This window comes from Lepisosteus platostomus, chromosome 7, assembly GCF_059453375.1.
Source record: "Lepisosteus platostomus isolate fLepPlt1 chromosome 7, fLepPlt1.hap1, whole genome shotgun sequence".
NCBI lineage: Eukaryota > Metazoa > Chordata > Actinopteri > Semionotiformes > Lepisosteidae > Lepisosteus > Lepisosteus platostomus.
This window is the reverse complement of record NC_142617.1, coordinates 10167052-10187495: the sequence shown is the minus strand read 5'-3', so window position 1 is coordinate 10187495 and position 20444 is coordinate 10167052. Positions and strand designations below refer to the sequence as shown.

At 37.5% G+C, this 20444-nt stretch overlaps 1 protein-coding gene across 1 annotated transcript; it reads left to right on the top strand.

Annotated features, from left to right (window-relative positions):
* The first annotated feature begins 345 nt into the window (after window positions 1-345).
* LOC148658149 (cullin-5) lies at window positions 346-17200 on the top strand. The gene is made up of 19 exons (XM_088639174.1): window positions 346-627; window positions 3931-4040; window positions 4285-4384; window positions 4579-4755; window positions 5058-5199; window positions 5547-5692; window positions 6273-6353; window positions 6733-6826; window positions 7234-7364; window positions 7885-7992; window positions 8304-8368; window positions 8997-9129; window positions 9567-9698; window positions 10229-10352; window positions 10539-10714; window positions 12433-12594; window positions 12973-13091; window positions 13599-13722; window positions 14477-17200. Exons 1-19 carry the CDS (start codon window positions 604-606, stop codon window positions 14669-14671), a joined length of 2343 nt encoding a protein of 780 aa, XP_088495300.1. The 5' UTR covers window positions 346-603; the 3' UTR covers window positions 14672-17200.
* Window positions 17201-20444: the final 3244 nt, after the last annotated feature.

Here is a 20444-nt window from a genome sequence, read left to right as displayed (position 1 = left end):
CATGTTTTTGTAACTGCAATTCGTCTACACAAGTCACAGGTTCCTCGACCACCTTGTTATTGGATCAGTAGCACTTCTGCATGCCTCTCTGTTCACACCATTTATAGGTTTTATGGGTCTGTTTGAAATTGTATAATTTCTGCCCCTGCAATACACAAGCCAGGCTCTGGATAATATAGTCATTGCAGTTAATGGACACAGCTCTAACTCGGAATCTTTCTTACGCTGTTTTTTTCTCTATTCTGTACTGTTTCCCGGTCATGTGATATACCCTTGTATGGATCGACTTAGTTCGGCGAAGCTAAGTTTAGCATCCACTCAAATACATGACACGGTTCCAGTGAGTTGCGTTCGTGTTTTGAAGGCCAATGATTAAAAAAGGGATTGCAAATAACAATTGAATGCGTTCCACTACACCACATAATCAGTGCCCGATAACGAACTTAATATGGAATAGTATAAACTGTAATTTATAAAGGGACTATTTATATTTTAAAAACTTTGCCGACTGTATCTCAACATTACTCCATCTCTCAGGACCCCTTGGTAACTAAAGCCTTCGGAAATCTCGCGAGGCTGCGCGAGGGGATAAGTTGAGGGAACATGGCGACGTCTAATTTGCTAAAGGTAGGTGGCACTTCATTTTAATAATGATAGTATTTTGTGTAAGTAACGCTAATTCGTGATCGACTGTCTGCATTTTAAAACGCGGCTCTTTACAAAGACGGAGCGTTTGGGGGCAAGGTTAGAATAATACGTGTGTGCATATTAATAGAAAAGGGAGACAAAGCTATCTTTGGTGGTAAATATTATTGGCACTGGGTGGCTGATGTTCAAACTTATTTTCAGGATATGGGCCTTTTTAATTATACTAAAACAATAAAGATTTGTTATTTCTAAGTTTATTTTTATTTTTAGATATAATATACACCCTGACTGTTGTAAAATAACCAGCTAGCTGTGGTTGCCCGGATTTCTGTACGTGTTGTCAGTCTCACTAGGAATTCCGAGTTAAAATTAAAACAGTCGAAGCTTTGAGAGTGTTTTAAAGAGACACTGGATGTATCGGATACGACTGGGGAAGTTCTATTTTATTAAAGGAGATTTCAGCTTACATAGCCTGTGAGCTTGTAGCTGGGCTACACGATGTACGCCATGCAATACAGAAATCCTAATAAATCATTCCCTGCTCTCAAACATCATGAGGATACCGGTGAGTGTTGGAAGTGTGTATCGGGTCTTGTCTAATTTGAGACAGTTCGTATGACCACATATTTTTATTCTATGTTATAGATGTCAGAGCTCCTTAGTTTAATATTAAAGACTGAGATGCGTGATGTCATCTTTCCACGAAATTGTGAAGAATACGTCGTATGCCGGGAAATTATGTAATAAAAATAACATTACCCAGTAGATTGTCTGAATGTAAATCCCACTGTGACAGTCGTTGAAGCATTAATGTTCAGTGTTAAAAGCTGCACTAGGCGAGGTGTGGGCACTAGACAAGCATCATGAGAGCTCGCCCAAATCTCTGCCGTTTCTCCTGCATTATTTTCAGCCACAATCTGGATTAAAAGCGCATACTTAAATAACTGTCAGCTGCGATTGACAAGGTTTGTTGTCTGTTATCTTATCCTTTGCTCTACCTTATTTTGACTTATCTTCCTAACATTAAGAGGAGAATGCAGAGTTTTTGCCAAACTTGTTCAGAACTGCAGCTTTTTGGGGGAAAAAATAATATATAATATATAATGTAGGTTCATGTTCCGCAGTGGCATGCCATATAATGTCTAATACAGAGTTGAATAAACCCTGGTCTTGATGACTCACCCACCCGCTGGTTTGTGTTCCAGTTGAGGTCTTTCTTACATAATTAAGTCCTTAATTGACCTAATGGGATTAGTTTGAACTCTTTAATTGTTTTCTGTTACTTATATTCTGGAAGTTGCCTATTGTGTATGGCTAAGTATGGATCCCCACAGGAATTAGTAAAGAGAGGAATCTTTGCAAACTATCTCTCTCCTTGCAGCTCCAGGTCAGTGATGTGCATTCCTTATTTTCCAGTGCCATTTTTTAATGCATTCCAATTCAGGCCTAGTTAAAGCAGTTGCATAATGAAATCATACATTTATCATAGATGAAAGGTTTGGTATGGATTTAAAGTGTAATGCAAGGAAATTGGCACTACATCTTGCCTGTCGATGTGCAGCTCAAGTGAAGAAATCTGGGTTTTAGAAGAAGTTCTCCAGGCTTCAAGATAATTGAAAACACAGATCTTAAACATGTTTAAAATAGCATACTGTGACCCATGTAGTTATTTCATTTTTTAAACAGAAAAGTTGTGAGGTGTGATTGCATGCATTACCCTAGTCATCCGTAAAAAGATTAAATGGTTTGTCAAGGTTGATTGGGTCAATCACTTTTTGTTTTAAAAAAAGGATGTAAGCACTTATTTTTATCTTTGATTCCTGAAGTGTCTCTTCTCATCATAAGTTTTTCAGTTGCCCGTTAAATTCTCCCTCCGTGCCAAGTACTTAACATTCAGCTGTACCCTCACTCCCCATGTTTCAGTTTGCTCTTCTAAATTGTATCCATTTGGAAAGCTGCCATTTCATCCCAGAGATACAGCTATAAAAATGCCTTTAGTTCCAGTTCTCCCTGAAATAATTTCTGTCCAGGTCACCTGTTGTGTATATCAGTGGAGAGAGTGCAGGGAACACTGAGATTTCTGAATACTGAAAGTTTTCTCCTTTTCCGGTGTGACTTGATTTGAAGATGCAGTGTTAAGTGCCTCATTTCTGAAATTGGCTGAGTACAATGAGGATAAGGTTTAAGCATAATGCATTACAGAATTAAGCTGAGATTAAAATGGAAATGCAACTTTTTAAAAACTTTTAACAATGTATTATACAGCATAGAATTGTTTTGGGGGTGCATTCATGGTAATTCTCAGTGTGGTGCTGCAAATCATCATTTATTTCTCAAAGGCCTGTACCATAAGTACATATCCCTAAAGGGGAAGATGAACGCCATTATTCAGACCAGTTGTCAGATCTACAACTAAATCACCCTTCCTAAATCAATCCATAGTATGTGCTGATACCCTAATCACAGTGCTGTTCAGTGCACGTGATAATTTTGTTTTTATCTGCAGGCCTGTGAGTAGTAAGTTACATAAACACCCAACTTTAATACCAAGCGAGCAGAAGGGATTATTTGAAGTTGACTACTGATGGTAATTACTTCAACCGAGTAGAGGCTGTAAATTCCAGACTTCAAAAGAGACAAGGCAGTGATCCCTTTAGGTATTGATCTTAAAATAACCATGAACATTAAAATTATAACCTCAAAAGCAACACTCTAGAAGAATGTTTGCAGTGTCTTAGCGGATGCACAGCTTTGCTCCAGAGAGACAGTCAGTCGGAAAAGAGAGATTTTACGAGAGCCTGTTTTGCTTTACATGTGAGAAGAGAGGCAGGAGACTGGAGAGCATTGTGCAGCCAAAACATCCTCAAACAGTGGAGTGTACAAATATTTGAATATGGTCATTTGGTGAATTTGAAAATAATTTGCAAAAGATGTTCAGTACCCATAGACTGCAGCATGTGGCTTTTGATTCTTTTTAAATGAAGCGAGATGGTATTTTCCCAGGTCCTTTCCTTCAAAAAAGTGGTATCGAACTGAATAAGCAGGCATTGGTATCTACAAAGAAAACTGAAGTGACAGTGAACCGTAAAATTTGGATTGGCTGAAATGCCTAGACTAAGTAAAGACAATTAAGGTCATTTTCATATAGTTTCCGGGTCAAACAATGAGATATTGGCATTGTTCAGGCACTGTTTGTTTAAATTGAATGAAAAGCTTCAGAATTACCTCTCTGCTAATCTTCACTCCTTCTCATTTCATTCTGTCTTTTAATTGTCCGCTCAGAACAAAGGCTCCCTCCAGTTTGAGGACAAATGGGATTTGATGCGCCCCATTGTTCTTAAGCTACTACGCCAGGAATCTGTCACAAAACAGCAATGGTTCGATTTGTTTTCGTAAGTAGTCACCTCTTTATCTCTTCTGTTAGAGCTAGAACGTAACACGTCATTGTTTGACGTGCTATCTAGGATGCCAGTGGGAAGAATTTAAACCTTTGAAGGTTGTCAAAATATCTGAAAGTGAAAAGATGGATCAAATCACAAATATTAAGATTTTCAAAGCAGGGGTGTTTGACCATTGAGCATTAATATTTCAGAAATGTCAGCTCGACTTACCTTTTTCTTTCCAATGCTTCTGTAGAGACGTTCACGCAGTTTGCCTCTGGGATGATAAAGGTCCAGCAAAGATCCACCAGGCTTTGAAAGAAGATATCTTAGACTTTATCAAGCAAGCCCAGGCGGTAAGTTGTCCTGCCTTTCCAAAGATTGTAATGGCATGGGGGGTTAGATTTTTTTCCGTAACTTCAGCTATTCACTGCTGTGAGTAGCACAAAATATTTAGATTCTGTTTCAGTGGAGGGTTTGAATCAATCAGCTTCTATTGCTCATGTCTTAATCCGAGCAAAGTGATCTTCTATCTTTCCTGCCCACGCAGAGAGTGTTGAGCCACCAAGATGACACCGCCCTGCTCAAGGCCTACATCGTGGAGTGGCGCAAGTTCTTCACTCAGTGTGACATTCTCCCTAAGCCGTTCTGCCAGCTGGAGATCACGCTGATGGGAAAACAGGGCAGCAACAAGAAATCCAACGTGGAAGACAGCATTGTGAGAAAGGTAAGGGAGGTGGCCTGACCTTTTGTTTTCTTTCCATGATCTCCCACAGCTGGAGGGCTTCAATGAATGGTAGGGAGCAGAGGTGGGTAGGCCCTCAGACCTCTCTCTCAACTGCAGTGCTTGTCCTAGGCCTCCCTGCGCCTGAAGCCTACCTAATTATGTGGCCAATACTGACATCATATTCTAATTCTTAAAGAATAATATGTAATTCATATCCACAGTACAGTCTTTGGCATTTTCTTTGTTTGTTTCTTTCCCTCCTCTTTAACTCGATCCTGCTTTTTTTTCCCCCTTCCCCTCAGCTCATGCTGGACACGTGGAATGAATCCATCTTCTCCAACATCAAGAACCGGCTGCAGGACAGCGCCATGAAGCTGGTGCACGCAGAGAGGCTGGGAGAGGCCTTTGACTCGCAGCTGGTCATCGGCGTCAGGGAGTCCTACGGTGAGGTGGAGAGGAGGGCGAACTGCTCGGTGAAGAAGGTCTTCTTCTGTTAATTGCTGCCAAAAGTAATAGGTGCACTGACCAGGCCATGTTGTGATGTGTACATTGCAAGAGTTTAAGAGTGTTTTCTGGCTACTTCTTAAAAAAAGATTTTGACTTTGAAGTTTCCCTCGACCAGTTTTTACATATCTAGCAAAGCGTTGCATGATTCTGTGAGATGACAACCTGTTTTTTCTGTTTCGCTGACCCAGGCAATGTAGATTTCTTTCTGGCCCCCCTCTTTTTTAATAATTGCTATTTAGCTGTTCATGAACTCAAGGTTGCAATGCTTTTGTCCTTTTCCCCAGTGAATTTGTGTTCCAACCCAGAAGACAAACTCCAGATCTACAGAGATAATTTTGAAAAAGCCTACCTGGATTCCACTGAGCGGTTTTACCGCACCCAGGCACCTTCCTATCTGCAGCAGAATGGTGTACAAAATTATATGAAATATGTAAGTTGACCTTAAGTAACGCATTTCTGTTTGTCACAACTCAAGTGGGGTACTGAAGAGGGAAATGACGTTTTAACTCATGTTCTGGGATTCCTGAGTGGCTCAAACAAGAGGATCTCGCTCATAAGTGCTGACCTTGCAACTGCCTCTATAAGGTCAGGTCAGTTTTGCAAGTCGGAGTTTGGCTCTTATCACTAGTTTGTAGCATTAGTCCCCTAACTGGCTCGGCACTGCCATGAGCGTATTTGGGAATAACCAGTTTCCTGGGGAACTGTGACTGATGGGATTTCCCAGCATGGTGACATCAGTGAGGGACGCACCAGTCCTCTAGTCAGTGCGGAACCTACTGTATGTGCCTGCAGAGCTCGGCTCTGGGACAATGGCTTGGGGGGGGGGCGGGGGGTCTGAAGACCCTGGCCACACTTCTCGATCCTTCCTGTGTGATTGCCGCCAAAAAACAATAGACGATCCCAAAACGGGTGGGTGTATAATAACAATAAGAGTCAATTGCAAATCGAAAGTAAAGCGTGAGAATGCTCCCACAGCTCTCTTACTGATTCTCATCGGTATTATCAAACAGGCAGACGCTAAATTAAGGGAAGAGGAGAAACGTGCCCTTCGTTATTTAGAGACGAGGCGTGAATGTAACTCTGTGCAGGCAGTAAGTATTGTTGCTTTCATGGGTTTTGCGTGTCTAAAGAAAATCTGAACTGTATTTAGTGTGATAAAGTTCATTGATAGAGATAAAAACTGTAATATTTAGTCACCCTTAAGGAATTCTAATTAACATTACAACGCTATGCATTTTTAACAGATATTTAGCCTTTTAAATTTGCACCTGTGTAGTTATATAAAGATTGTGCAAGGTGACTCCTATCACTCCTTTTAAGGTATAGTGTATAATGTTCTTTTTTATTCCTTCATAAATCCTAATTCAGTATTTATTTTGTCAAGTTATTTTTCTTTCACAAAAGTTTTGCATCAGAATAAAAGTGATAAAAATGGAAGGAAGGATTAAATTTTTATTTCTTGTTTTGCAGCTTATGGAATGTTGTGTGAATGCTCTGGTAACGTCTTTTAAAGAGACAATCTTAGCAGAATGTCAAGACATGATTAAACAAAATGAAACTGAGAGTGAGTACAGAACATAGGGTACTAACTGCTTTCTGTGCCTTTTTCTAATGTAGTTACTGTGTTAATACTTTTTAAATCTTTCCTCCCTGCATAGGAAGTAATTACTTACTGAAAGTGGTTTTCAAGGATTCTAATATTTTACAAGTGTCATTTAAAAAAAATCTGTTATTTTATACTTAAGTGTGCTCAGTGTTTAACATGAAGAAGGCTAATGTAACTTCAGATCTATCTGAAAGTAAGAATTATTAACAAAGCTATCAGAATAAATATACTCATATGTTTTTAAATGCTTACAAAACTATTATTCTCATGTGCATTCATATACAGAAAGTAAAACATCTACAGCAATCACCTTTCCAATGTGCATGTTTTGCTCAGCCTGAACAGTTTGTTCTCTCTTTCACTAGAACTTCATCTCATGTTTTCACTGATGGACAAGGTTCCTAATGGCATTGAGCCCATGCTGAAAGATTTAGAGGAGCACATAATTCATGCTGGTTTAGCAGACATGGTAGCTGCCGCAGAAACTATAACTACTGTAAGTAAGATAATTGCTGTAAACCTCATTTTCCCTAGATGTTTAAAATCTCAGTCATATACAATATACATATAAATCGTGTGTGTATATATATATACAAAAGTAACTTAGAGCAGTCACTATTAAGAATTTTATCCTATGCAGAAAAATTGTTTATTTTCTTATAAATCTCCAGTTGGTCCTCTGCATTGCAGTCAGAAAGGTAGATTGGGACGGTACCAACAGATGCAGAAATTAAGGATTCTGGAGTGTGAGTTCTAGGCATTTCTTCACCAGGGGTGGAAAGGTTGTTCTGAAAGAGACAGACGATTGCAGTGGACTGCGCAATGTTAGCCATTTGGAATATTTGCATGACATCTGACAAATTGTAGTGTTTTACAAAGCAGAGGCAAGGGCCTTTGGTGTGCAAGGGCTTTTAAGGTTAGCATGATGTGCCATGCTTGTGCTAATAATAAATGTGATATGCTGCAGAGGAAGACTGCTTTATTGACTTTCTTTTTCCTTTTCTGTGTTTGCAAAGGATTCTGAGAAATATGTAGAGCAGCTCCTTACTTTATTTAATCGATTCAGTAAATTAGTTAAAGAGGCTTTTCAAGATGATCCTCGATTTCTGACTGCCAGAGACAAAGTAAGTATTTATTTCCTATTCTCTGTGAATGTTGACAATTTCCATGTTGCCTTTTCTAAGAAATTCGGTATCGGACAATGTCTACGATTTGTTCATGAAATTATTTTTTGTTTATTTTAGTAGGCTGTGTTTTACATACTAATTTTCAAACTTTCTTTTTGCATGCAATATCATTTTAGAAAAAGTTGAAATCCACTTATGATAGCATCATTAATTCTGTGACTGAGGACTTTTTTGCATACAGCAGTGATGAAAATAAAAACTGAAGCCTACTGTTGTCAGGCCAATTACAAATCCTTGTATTTTTTTAGGCATATAAAGCTGTAGTAAATGATGCAACGATATTTAAACTTGAACTCCCACTGAAGCAGAAAGGGTAAGATTCCTAATTTGATTTATGTAGTTGTAGATATGCGGAAGTCCTTAAATTGGTATTTTAATCACATGAAATCTAGTAGAATCTTAAAAAACCTGAGAACAGGTACAGGGAGAACAGGTTAGAACTGATTTTGTATGGATCTTTAGATCTCATTTGGACAGTTGCAAATGTTGCAAAATGTGTAATATTACACATTTTTCAGCTGTTTTTTGTTTCTTCAAAAATGCATAAGAATTAATAAGGATATTTAATGATAATTCCTGCACAAGTCCTTTGAGAAATTCTTTACAAATAAAATTAAATGAATTGAATTACTGACCGGCAGTTTCTTAGGGTGTTGAAGAACTGATCTTTAAAATGCCTTCCGAAAGGCTTGTGATGTTCCAATTTCTGTCAAGGTTGTTCATAACCACGTACAATTTTACTACACTGGCATACGACAGTGAGCTACTGTATGGAGTAGGAGCCTCAGACATGTGAAAAAATACTGTATTCCTCAACAAGCAACATACCCATTAGGCATGATGGTTCAAACTATTTGTTTCATTGCTGCTACAGTAGAAATGTGCTACTTGGGTTATAATGGAGTGATGGCTGACGCACTGTGTGTTTTCTTCTAATGTAGAGTGGGCCTGAAAACCCAGCCCGAGTCCAAGTGCCCTGAGCTGCTTGCTAACTACTGTGACATGCTCTTAAGAAAAACACCACTAAGTAAAAAACTTACGTCAGAAGAAATAGAGGCCAAATTAAAAGAAGTGGTATGTATGCATCCTTTCATGGTTGTGAGAGTGCCTAATATGTTCTTAAGTAATTCTCTGAATTTATTTTCAGTGTATTTTACAATGTAAAAGGGCACCTAACACCATTAAATCCTATATTTTATCTTCTTATATTAACCCCTAGGCATGACTTTTTTGATTGTGTCAGGCAGGTAGCACTGAAGGACAGCCCTGTAAGCAACGTTCTGAACCATTATGAAGTTTAAAGTAGTTATCAATAAAAGAGTAAATCTCTGTAGTGTTCTAACTATTGTGTTCTTTATATTTCTTTTGCACCAGTTCATTTATGTAATTTCCATGTCGTTTGTAGTAAGGATCCGAAGCCACGTGTGTGCACTCCTCTTTTTTTTGGAAAAACGTTTCTTATTGAAGCTTAGAGGTTGTGATTTTTTTTTTCTTGACTCTCTCTCTCTCAGTTACTGGTGCTGAAATATGTACAAAATAAAGATGTCTTCATGAGGTATCACAAGGCCCATTTGACACGTCGTTTGATCCTGGATATTTCAGCTGACAGTGAGATAGAAGAAAACATGGTGGAGTGGCTCAGGGTGAGGAACATTAGATAAGCTTCTTCATTCTTCCTTTTAGTTTTGCTCCTGTGTACCCATTATAGTTCACAGCTGTAAGATATACATTGTGCGTTGTAATAGTGATACTGTATATGATATTAATGCACCTGTGTATAAATGTCATTATGCAGTAAGTGCAATAACTCTTTAGAGACAGTATCTTACAATGTGTAAGAGGTAGTAGCACAACTGTACTGTACAGTAACAGTAAAATACAGAAAATGTAATAGTAATGTACCAGTTCAGCAGGTTTACTCAAAGATTACTGCTAATGAGTCTCCAAACTGAAATATTTTTAAGTATTGTTTAAAAAAAAAACATTTGCAAAAGATAAATCTGCTGAATTCATTGTTGTTGTTTTTTATTTCTACTGCTTGAAAAGCTCTGAATGACTTACTGGTAAAAAGTGCATTTTATGTTGACAATTGCAAACCCTGGTCTTGTCTTTTTTCATTTCAAATGTGGCTCATCATTGTGTTGTACACCCATCTGCTGTTCTCTCTGGACAGGAAGTGGGCATGCCTGCAGATTATGTGAACAAGTTGGCCAGGATGTTTCAGGACATCAAAGTTTCTGAAGATCTAAACCAGGCTTTCAAAGAAATGCATAAACACAACAAGCTGGCCTTGCCAGGTAACATTTTGCTGTACAGTTCTCCAATTTTGTAGCATCATGTAATAATAAACAAGCACAATGCTAAATTTGACAGATATTTTTAAATATACAGTTTGTTATGGTTCCATAAAGGAAAGCATAGTGACTTGTTATTTTCAAGAAGTGCAATGCTGATCTGTCACAATCTGTTTTGCTGTGGTGCAGCTGACTCCGTGAACATTAAAATCCTGAACGCGGGTGCCTGGTCGCGGAGCTCAGAGAAGGTTTTTGTGTCGCTGCCCACCGAACTTGAGGACCTCATCCCAGAAGTGGAAGAGTTCTACAAGAAGAACCACAGTGGCAGGAAATTGCACTGGCATCACCTCATGTCGAACGGAATTGTGAGTAATGCACCTCCTGTTTGCTGGCCTCTCAGAGCTGGGACTTCACAATAATAATAGCGCTTTTCTGGACACTCCACTCAAAGCGCTTTACAGGTAATGGGGACTCCCCTCCACCACCACCAATGTGCAGCATCCACCTGGATGATGTGATGGCAGCCATAGTGCACCAGAACGCTCACCACACATCAGCTATCAGTGGGGAGGAGAGCAGAATAATGAAGCCAATTCATAGATGGGGATTATTAGGAGGCCATGATTGGTAAGGGCCAATGGGAAATTTGGCCAGGACGCCGGGGTTACACCCCTACTCTTTTCAAGAAACACCCTGGGACTTTTAACGACCACAGAGAGTCAGGACCTCGGTTTTACGTCTCATCCAAAGGACGGCGCCTGTTTACAGTATAGTGTCCCCCTCACCATACTGGGGCATTAGGACCCACATGGACCGCAGGGTGAGCGCCCCCTGCTGGCCTCACTAACACCTCTTCCAGCAGCAACCTTAGTTTTTTTTTCCCAGGAGGTCTCCTATCCAGGTACTGACCAGGCTCACACCTGCTTAGCTTCAGTGGGTTGCCTGTTGTGAATTGCAGGGTGATATGGCTGCTGGCTAAATAGCTGGGGAGCAAATGAGGAGTTGCCACGTGAAATATTTAGCCATATTTAGTCTGTCTCTGAGGCAACACAGCAGGCAACTTTAGTGGTGTAATGGGTAAAAGTGATGCCAGCTTTTTGGCACCCCTCTCTGTTGAATGCAGTTATTTGGCAATATTTGGGTGTTTTTTTGCTGGGTGCTCCCTCCTTCCAAGTTTCCCAGACTTTCTGCATCATCCTTTTCTGCAGGGGGGGCAGGAGAGGGATTACATAATGACCAGTATTGGTTCTGTGACTAAAACAAACACCAGCTCCGTCTTCTCCCTGTCGGATTCGTATCAGGAGTGAAAGTCATGGGTGATGCTGTAGGTTAGGGCATCGGGTGAAAGGTGACCTCTGTCCCAGTTGGTTTAATTGCCGGATACACCCTGATGTCATGTCTCTGTGGAATTCAGCTTCGTTGCCATCCTGCTCTGCCTGTCTGCCCTGGCTTACATGGACAGGACAAAGCTGTTCACTCTCCTTGCTTTTTTATCCAAGTGAACATGGAGACCTGGAAAGTAACAGCACCAATTGGAGATTAATGGTTGCTGTTGTGAAACAAATATATTTTATATTAAGTTAAACACTAGTTTTTATAACCATCACTGCCAGTAGATTTCCACCAAAACCATCAAACTTGGACAAGTCTTCTACACTCACTGACTTTCATCAGGTTGGTCTGTAAAAAATGTTGATTGATCTCTTACTGAGGTATGGTCTCCACTACTGAGGTGGTGTTCTCTTGATATGCAGGTATATTAGTTCCTTTCTGTGTTTTTTATTAGACTTGACTTATAAGAGGTTAAACACCTCATTACCCATGCCTAATCAGCTTGCTTACTAATGAGGTGATTTAGTGCCTGTGATACAAAAACACTCAAGTACAGTATATCACAGTCTCTTTCGAAATACAAACATGAGTCAACAATATTTAATTACTGTCCAATATTTGTATACTTTATTTTAAATGCATGCGTAGTGAGATGTGTTTCTTTGATGGTCTGATGATGTGTTTGTTTGCTGATTTTAAATGTGTGGTCTGAAAAAGTATCAGTGCCCGTGATGTGTTGTCTTTTCTGCAGATCACGTTTAAGAATGAAGTTGGACAGTATGACTTAGAAGTTACGACCTTTCAGCTGGCTGTACTCTTTGCCTGGAACCAAAGACCAAGAGAAAAAATTAGTTTTGAAAATTTAAAATTGGCAACTGAGCTTCCTGACGCAGAGCTTCGACGAACTCTATGGGTAAGCTGTAGCCTTTCGGGGAAAATGAAGTTTTTTTGGGCAGCAAAGGTTTCAGTATCTGTCTTCATTTCATCAGCACAGGAGTGATCCTGGAGAGTCATAATCGGGTATAGCTGCTGCCAATTCCCACACAGAGCTGAGCTGTGAATATTCTCAGTTGACAGTGCCTTTTCACAGTCTAATTCTGCATAACATTGATTTATTTTTAGTAGTATTTGTGGAAGTATTTTTTTCAGAGCTTTTTATGATAGTATTTGCCTTTTCATTCTTTGTAATACTGTATATTATTCAAGGAATCTGTTTTATTCTGTTTTACTGCTTTCTGCTCAGTTCTTCATATGGTTAGTAAATGTCTGTAATCCTTACCCCCCCCCCCAGTCTCTTGTAGCTTTTCCAAAGCTGAAGCGGCAGGTGTTAACATACGAACCTCAAGTCAATTCTCCCAAAGACTTCACAGAAGGCACCCTCTTCTACGTGAACCAGGAGTTTTCTTTAATGTGAGCATTGTGCCATTTTGATTATTATAATCAAATCACAACAAAAAGCATAATTTCAAATATAATATAAAAAAGATAGTTGTTGTACTCTTGTTCTTGACGTCAGATTCTTTCTTTTAAAAATCAACATGGTGTAATGTAAGGGACATATATTAGCTGTCTCCGGGAAATGTTGACATGTTGAGGGGTGTTTATATATACATCAGGTATTGCTAAGGGAATAATTTTCCATGTTGGCGTAGTGGTACTGTAAGGTTGAATAGCAAACGTACTTGCCAGGGACCGGACTATGAGTTTAAAAATTGCTTTGCAAAATACGAAAAAACTATGTGAATTAGGATGTTAAAGATGTATTCATTTGTTTGAACAAAAATAATTTAAAGGATAAGAGGGATAATTAAAATGTTAGGAATTACTTGCATTGCTACTAACCAGTGTTAAGGGTTTCAAATGGTCGGGTCATTTATGAACATAAGTCTGAACCTTGTATATTGTGTTTCCTTTTAGAAAAAACGGAAAGGTTCAAAAGAGAGGCAAGATCAATCTCATTGGCAGACTGCAGCTCACAACAGAGAGGATGAGAGAGGAGGAAAATGAAGGCATTGTCCAGCTTAGAATATTGAGAACCCAGGTGTGTGCATTCCAGTGGACAGTGGCTGTAATGGGTGACATGAGTAACTTTCCCACATAAAAAAATGTTTAGATGCATTTAATGAGAGGTGCAGTTTTTAAGAAAAAATAAAACCAAACTGGAATACTATTTTTTTAAAGCAAATGTCAAATTACTTATCTTGACCTGGGCTCAAGGTTTACTTGAGTTTTGATGAACTGATGGATCTTTCTGTATTTGCAATAAGAAAGCAAGTGACACTTGAACAAGAAAACAAGCGACATATTAGGAATCTACATTTGTTATAAAAATAACATTATTGTTCACTTGGGGGCTATTTTAGAATTTTCCAGTTACGTAAAACAAATTACTATAGCAATAACCTAATGAATTTGTCTTGGATATAATGTTTTTTTACATTACTGATCTACTGATGGTATCCTGTGTTATACATAACATTTTGATATACATGTACAAACGTTTTACATTTTCAGAACCAAAACTGAAACATATCTGTGAATAACTTGCAAAACCACACAAACCTACTAAAACAAAGAAATCTTAAGAAACCCATTGCTCTAAATTTGAGATAACCTGCTTGTAGCGTGGATTTACACAGTACATTGATGCCTTTGTTAGAAAAAAATGTAATGGTTTTATTTTCTAGCTGAAAGTATTGACTATAACTAACTAAAACTAGACAGATGTAAGTGGGTACAGGCATTTCTATTGTATGTGTAAAAGTCACACTTTTTTCCCCCCCTTTTTATTCCAGGAGGCCATCATCCAAATAATGAAAATGCGTAAGAAAATCACCAATGCCCAGCTACAAACTGAACTGGTAGAAATTTTGAAAAACATGTTTTTGCCACAGAAGAAAATGATCAAAGAGCAAATTGAGTGGCTTATTGAGCACAAATATATCAAGAGAGACGAGTCAGACATTAATACCTTCATTTACATGGCGTAGCCGAGAAGGGGCAATAGAGACGGCGATGAAGACGAGGATGCCAGGTGGAAACTGCATTGGTCAGAGGCTTCTCAACAGGCTTGTGTGGAGATGGACTGGATTTCTGACTGACCGTTCAGTGACATAAATATTAAACTCCCTGCCTTACCTTAGGAAATTAAAAAAAACAACAAAAGGACTATATTTTGCCAATTTTAGTCAGTATGCATGGTGGCATTTGCCTTCCTGTTTTTCATCTTCAGCAGCATGCTATTCTGTGGAAAGTATTGCATTCATCAAAGAGCCTGTTCTGTGCCGTTTAAACAATTATGATTTCCATCCACTGATATCCAACTGAAAGGTTGGATCACTCATATTTCTCCTTCAGACGAGCCCCCACTACTGTTAACTACAGACCCAAAAGTCAAAATGAACTGGGGAACTGATAGTAGTTTTTGAACTTAAAGAACTGTGACTGTAACTAGGATTAGCACCTTTACTTCTGGAATACTATACATACATTTACCATGGTTCTAGTTTGAAGTCCTGGTTTTGAACTTTTTTTTTGGGGTACAGATGTCTAAAGGTCAGTAAATGTGACCATAAAGCCTACAGGTCATGCAATACGATAATGATGGAGATGGTATCATTGGGCTTTTTCGTCTTTGCCTGGAGTGATCTTTTTTAAGTCACAATTTTCCTTTTATTGCTTTCAGTTCTCCTTATTATTACCCATCTTGCCTCCCTTTAAAGGACACAGAACACAGATCAGATGCTGATTTCAGGGAGATTTTTCATGTTTTAATAAGGTTTGTAACTGTAAGGTAATAAAAACATGATGTTAACAATCTGGTCTTCTGAGCGTGTGCAGAAAGAGGTCTTTGTGCTTATTTAGATCCCATTTAATGTGGAAGGAAAAAATAATTGAAAAAGAAAAAAACTCTTCTTATAGCCTGGAGTGTTAAAGGTTCAGAGATTTATAGTTGGTGATTATCATCATCGGAGCAGGGCTCACTTCTTTCTTCTTTCCAGGCCCTTGAAACAAAGCCAGCTGCTTACACACGCGTAATCCATGGTGTGTTGAAAAAGGTCCCCTAAAAATCAACTTCATCCCAAGGTTCAAGATTCAAGATTGCCGTATCATTCTAAAATTAATTGAAAATTTAATCCTTCAATAAATGTCAAATGTCCTTTGAGCTTTCCCAGTATTATTCTATATTCTTTCAAAGCACAATGAGCTGCATTTGTCATCTGTACCATGTTTTCTGAAAAGGAGATCTAATTGAAGCACCTTAACTGTTAATTTTTTGTTTCATTCATGGAAAATCATTTGGGGGTGCATAATCTGCTGATAAAGCCCACAGAAAAGGTTTGAAATACAGATGACTAAAACATGTGACTTGACTTCTTTTAAATCAAAGAAAAATCAAGGTTTCACTGCTCATTTTAATATTTTCTTTCAGTTTTATAATTGTACTTTAAAATAACCTGTAGAAACGATCTGTAACCTTGATCTCTGACGCATGGTATTTGCTTGCAGTAAACCATCAAGGGTTAGACTTCAGAATGTACAGGTATTGTCACAGTAAATGAAGCCGTACAACATTTTTACATGAGTGGCATAAAAGTGTTTTTTGAGGTAATCCTACAACTCGATGGACAACAATGTTTACAGGATTGCTTACTCTTGTGTAGACCTTGTCATGCTGCACACTATGTTCTCCAGATCATTTTTAGACTTTACAGCCGTTAGATTAGAAATCCTATGTTCTTAAAAAATGAAGTCACATCCCTGTTTGTCTTGACACGCGATACCATCTTATTTTAATAATTATCGCAGCCTGTCCATGAAACTCGGGTACTTGCAACCTCTGAACATCTGCAGTATGTGGGGTTTGTAAGTGCTCACAAAGACTTTCAGGTTTGCACTGGTTTTGTCACTACCAATTTGTCAAAAAGCCCCCTTGAATGCTTCTTTTACTTTAGAACCCAATTAACAATTTGGTTAAAAGTTTGTTTTCCTTCAGAATCTGGTTTTCGTTAAGATAACTGGTGTTCTTGGTAGAGCAGATGATTTCCTAGTTATTCCGTTTGATTTTGCATCCAGAGAATACAGCCAATCCATTTTCTCTCTTGTAAAGAGTTCCTGCTGAAAGGAGGTAATGTCGAGGGTTGGTGGCTGTGTGTGTTGCTAGCAGACTGTTGTCAGCAGAATGGCAGGGTAGTTGCATCGGTCACCTCTCATTCTGGCTTTTCAGCTGGTTTTGTCAAATGTTCCTAGTAACCAGTGATGTTTTCTTCAGCCTAGACAAAAACGTCTGTCTGCCTCATATAAGAATCGACTATGAATTAAGGAAGAGTGGTGATTGTTTAGTATGATAATACAAATTCTTCTATATTTTGTGTTTGTTACTTTCATTTTTTTGTGTTCACATTAGCCATTAATATGGTGCTTAGAGTTTTTTTTGTTATATATGTATATATTTTATTCTGCATTCAATGTATTGGGCTTTTAGACAATTAAATTAAACTATTTCTGAAGATCAATAACGATACAATGTATTTTTTTACGCTTGATCCCTTTTTACTTCCATTGGTTTCTAACATCTGAAATTGTGACAGCTTTTGTGGCAGGATGGATCTGTTCTCTATGGATATTGTCATTGCTCCATTTATATCGATGTCCATAATATTTAAGTAGAAGCTAGGGAATTTCATTACCTTTTACGTACATGAATGGTTTTGTTCATTTTCACAGTGGGGAGCTGTTCAAAGACGTTTTTGTTCCAGGATTTCTCTCAACACGTTCTCTGCACCTTGATTTCCAGTATAAGATATACTGTACATGCATAAAGTATAGAGGAACAAAAAATTGTAACAAAAGCATATTTAATTAGAGCAAAATCTTAAAGGGGTGAATCTCTTCAATTTATATTTAACACTAAAGCATGCTGTTTTGCTGTCAGTTTTTTTTTTTCCTGTTTTAAATTTCACTAGTGGTCTACTGTAAAGAAAAGTGTTGTATTGCGCATTGCCTGAAACATAGTGTTACATTATTGTCCTAGAATTGTGTTTTGCTTGTGTTCGTGATTGATGAACCATTAAGGAGGGAGTACTTGACTGCCTGTAAAAACTACTTATGGATGCACAGTTCACCCTTTTATATTTCTAGAAATACAGGCATAAAAGGGGGCACAATAGCAATAGTTTTAGAATATTTTTGCTATCAATAAACTAGTTATAGCAAAACGTATAACACTGTCCTCATTCTGTGACAAAACAGATTGGTTTTCTATTGGTATCTATGCAAGGTATAATGCCATAAGACCATTCTGTTCTATTATAACATTATTCAGTTTGCAGTTTGTTTCACACAGAACATATCTTAACAGTGTGCAGTTTATAGTATTCTTAAATCACATTTTCTGAGAAATACCTGAATTACTGTACTTAATCCTGCAAAAGAACGATCACAAATCCTAGCTTTTGATCCAGGGAATGTCTGGACTGTATCATATATTTTTATCGATACCTAGAGCTTTTAAAATATTTTTGAACAAGAGATGGGTATTGAAAAATATGGAAGTGTAAAATTATAGGTGTATGAATGTCTTTCATATCACCATTTGATTTATATGCAGTAGCCTTATTTGTCAAATACTTTATTCCCCATTATCTTATTAAAAAAGATTCCTCGGTTTCTTTGACGGCTGTGGGTTTAGTGAAAATAAAAGCATTTGGATTGTTGAATAGTTTTACAACTACTATACATGCACCAGCATGGTAATAAGGATGTCTGGGTTTCAATTATCCTCTCTTAAATATATCTGAACATTTGTTTCAGAACATTTTCCTGTACATGATTTATACCTGTGTAGTTCTGAGTTTTGCTGCTGTGGGGTTTCTTGAACTTACTAAAAGGATACATGAATCTTTAAAAGCCCGATACAAGCACTCTGCCCTTCTCTGAATTCAAGTGTTAAACCTTGTATGTCTTGTTTGAGGTTCTGATGAATATTCAGTGGCATTGTAGTTTACACTAACTAAAGAGATCAGAACTGCCCGCTACACTTTTGGTGAAATCTTTTGAATTGATATTCCTAATGTAGTGTGATGTCTTCCACTTTTTAGTTTTAATGTTGACATCAAACTCTATCCCATGCAAGATTTATTGCTCCTGAGGGGATACTCCAAACAGGGTTTTTTTTCCCCAATTATTCCACTGGATGATAGCCGTTCATTCTACCTTCACTACAATGATTTGACAGTGATTTTTTTTTAATGAATAAAATGTAAAAAGTTATGAAAATCCTTGGCCTTTACTCTTACTTTGAGATGAGATTTTGATCTAAATTCAGTTTTTTAATAATCTTTAAATAACATGAAATATAATACAAATGTGCTAAAAATCTGAATGTTATAATTGCTTTTTATCTCTGTGAAAATGTGAAAGTGGAAAATGATTTTTTTTTTTCCTGAAAGCATTTTTTCTTAGTTTAACTTCACTTTGAGGTTAGACTTGATAGGAGAAACTTGATGGACTACATAAGTGTTAATAGATGAATTGACAGTTCTTAGGTACAAATTCCTTAAATTAAAATTGTAGTGTCTGTTTTTATTATCCTCACAAGTATGATAATTACAAACATTTTACATTTTTTATGTAATGGGTGAATTTTGTCTGTAAAAGTTACAATGAACCTGTGATCCATTTATAGAGTATGATTTTGTTTGTTCTGTAGTATATACACTATTTGTAGCCTGGAATGCAAAGCAAACTTGAATTCCTAGGTTTTATGTTACATATACCAGTTGAATGTGTGCCACTACATAAGGTTAAAATGCTGTACAATTTTTTGAATGATAATCGTTTATGTATGGCTGTCTGGCTGAACTATTTTGATGTAATGCATTATTTCTGAATTTATTTTTTAAGTTGTATAATTTATTTTCTTGCAAAATAAACGGTAAAGAGGCTGTTGAATTGCTTGCTGTAATTATTTTGGTGAATTTGTATCTTTCTAGATCCTCTTACATCTCAATCTTCCCTATATAAGATTAGAAGGAAGGCACACTCCTATAATTCTCCTAACATAAGCTTTTCTCCAGTTTTGACTTTTCTGTTTTTGTAAAAAGATGTAGTAATAGTGCTTCAGTTTTTTTAACATTCTAAAGAGTCATTTCTATTGAAGCATTTGATACATTTTTTTTTCATGACGGGAAAATATGATTAGGTTAGACTCACCCAATATTTTACTTGTTGACATTCATTTATGGATGAGACCTCAAAAATAACTGTGAAATATGGTTCTATTCACAGCAGAATTAACCTCCAGCCTAATGCAAATTATTGATGTGCGTATAAACACTAACGCAACTAATTTATGGCACTGAAATTGTGCACCTATCAATTGTTTATATAACACCTGACTTTATTTTAAAGATTTTGATACTCTTCATGTACCTTGTCTTCTACTTCTTCTTTATAACCAACATTAGATCTTATTCTGATGACTAAACTGTCACTATAATGATATGATGAATACCAAAGATTTTATTCCTGTTGAAAACACGAAAGTATGGGGAACATTTTTAGCCTATACACCGGATTAAGATCTAATGGTACTTAGTGCTGTAAATTCACTTATAATTAATCTCACGCATTTATATAGTTTTGAGGGGAGCTGCAAGATTATAGCTTGTAACACGCTTTGCATTTTATAAATGCCTGTTATTCTATTTTTTTTTTATTTTATGCAGTATTTTTTTTCACATTTCCACAAACCAGTGCACT

Bases quoted from the DNA above. Each gene is read 5' to 3' on its own strand.
- LOC148658149 (XM_088639174.1), top strand. From the start codon at position 604: ATGGCGACGTCTAATTTGCTAAAG. The intron at 10,353-10,538 runs GTAACATTTTGC...GCTGTGGTGCAG, and splicing joins CAACAAGCTGGCCTTGCCAG to CTGACTCCGTGAACATTAAA. The intron at 10,715-12,432 runs GTGAGTAATGCA...TCTTTTCTGCAG, and splicing joins ACCTCATGTCGAACGGAATT to ATCACGTTTAAGAATGAAGT.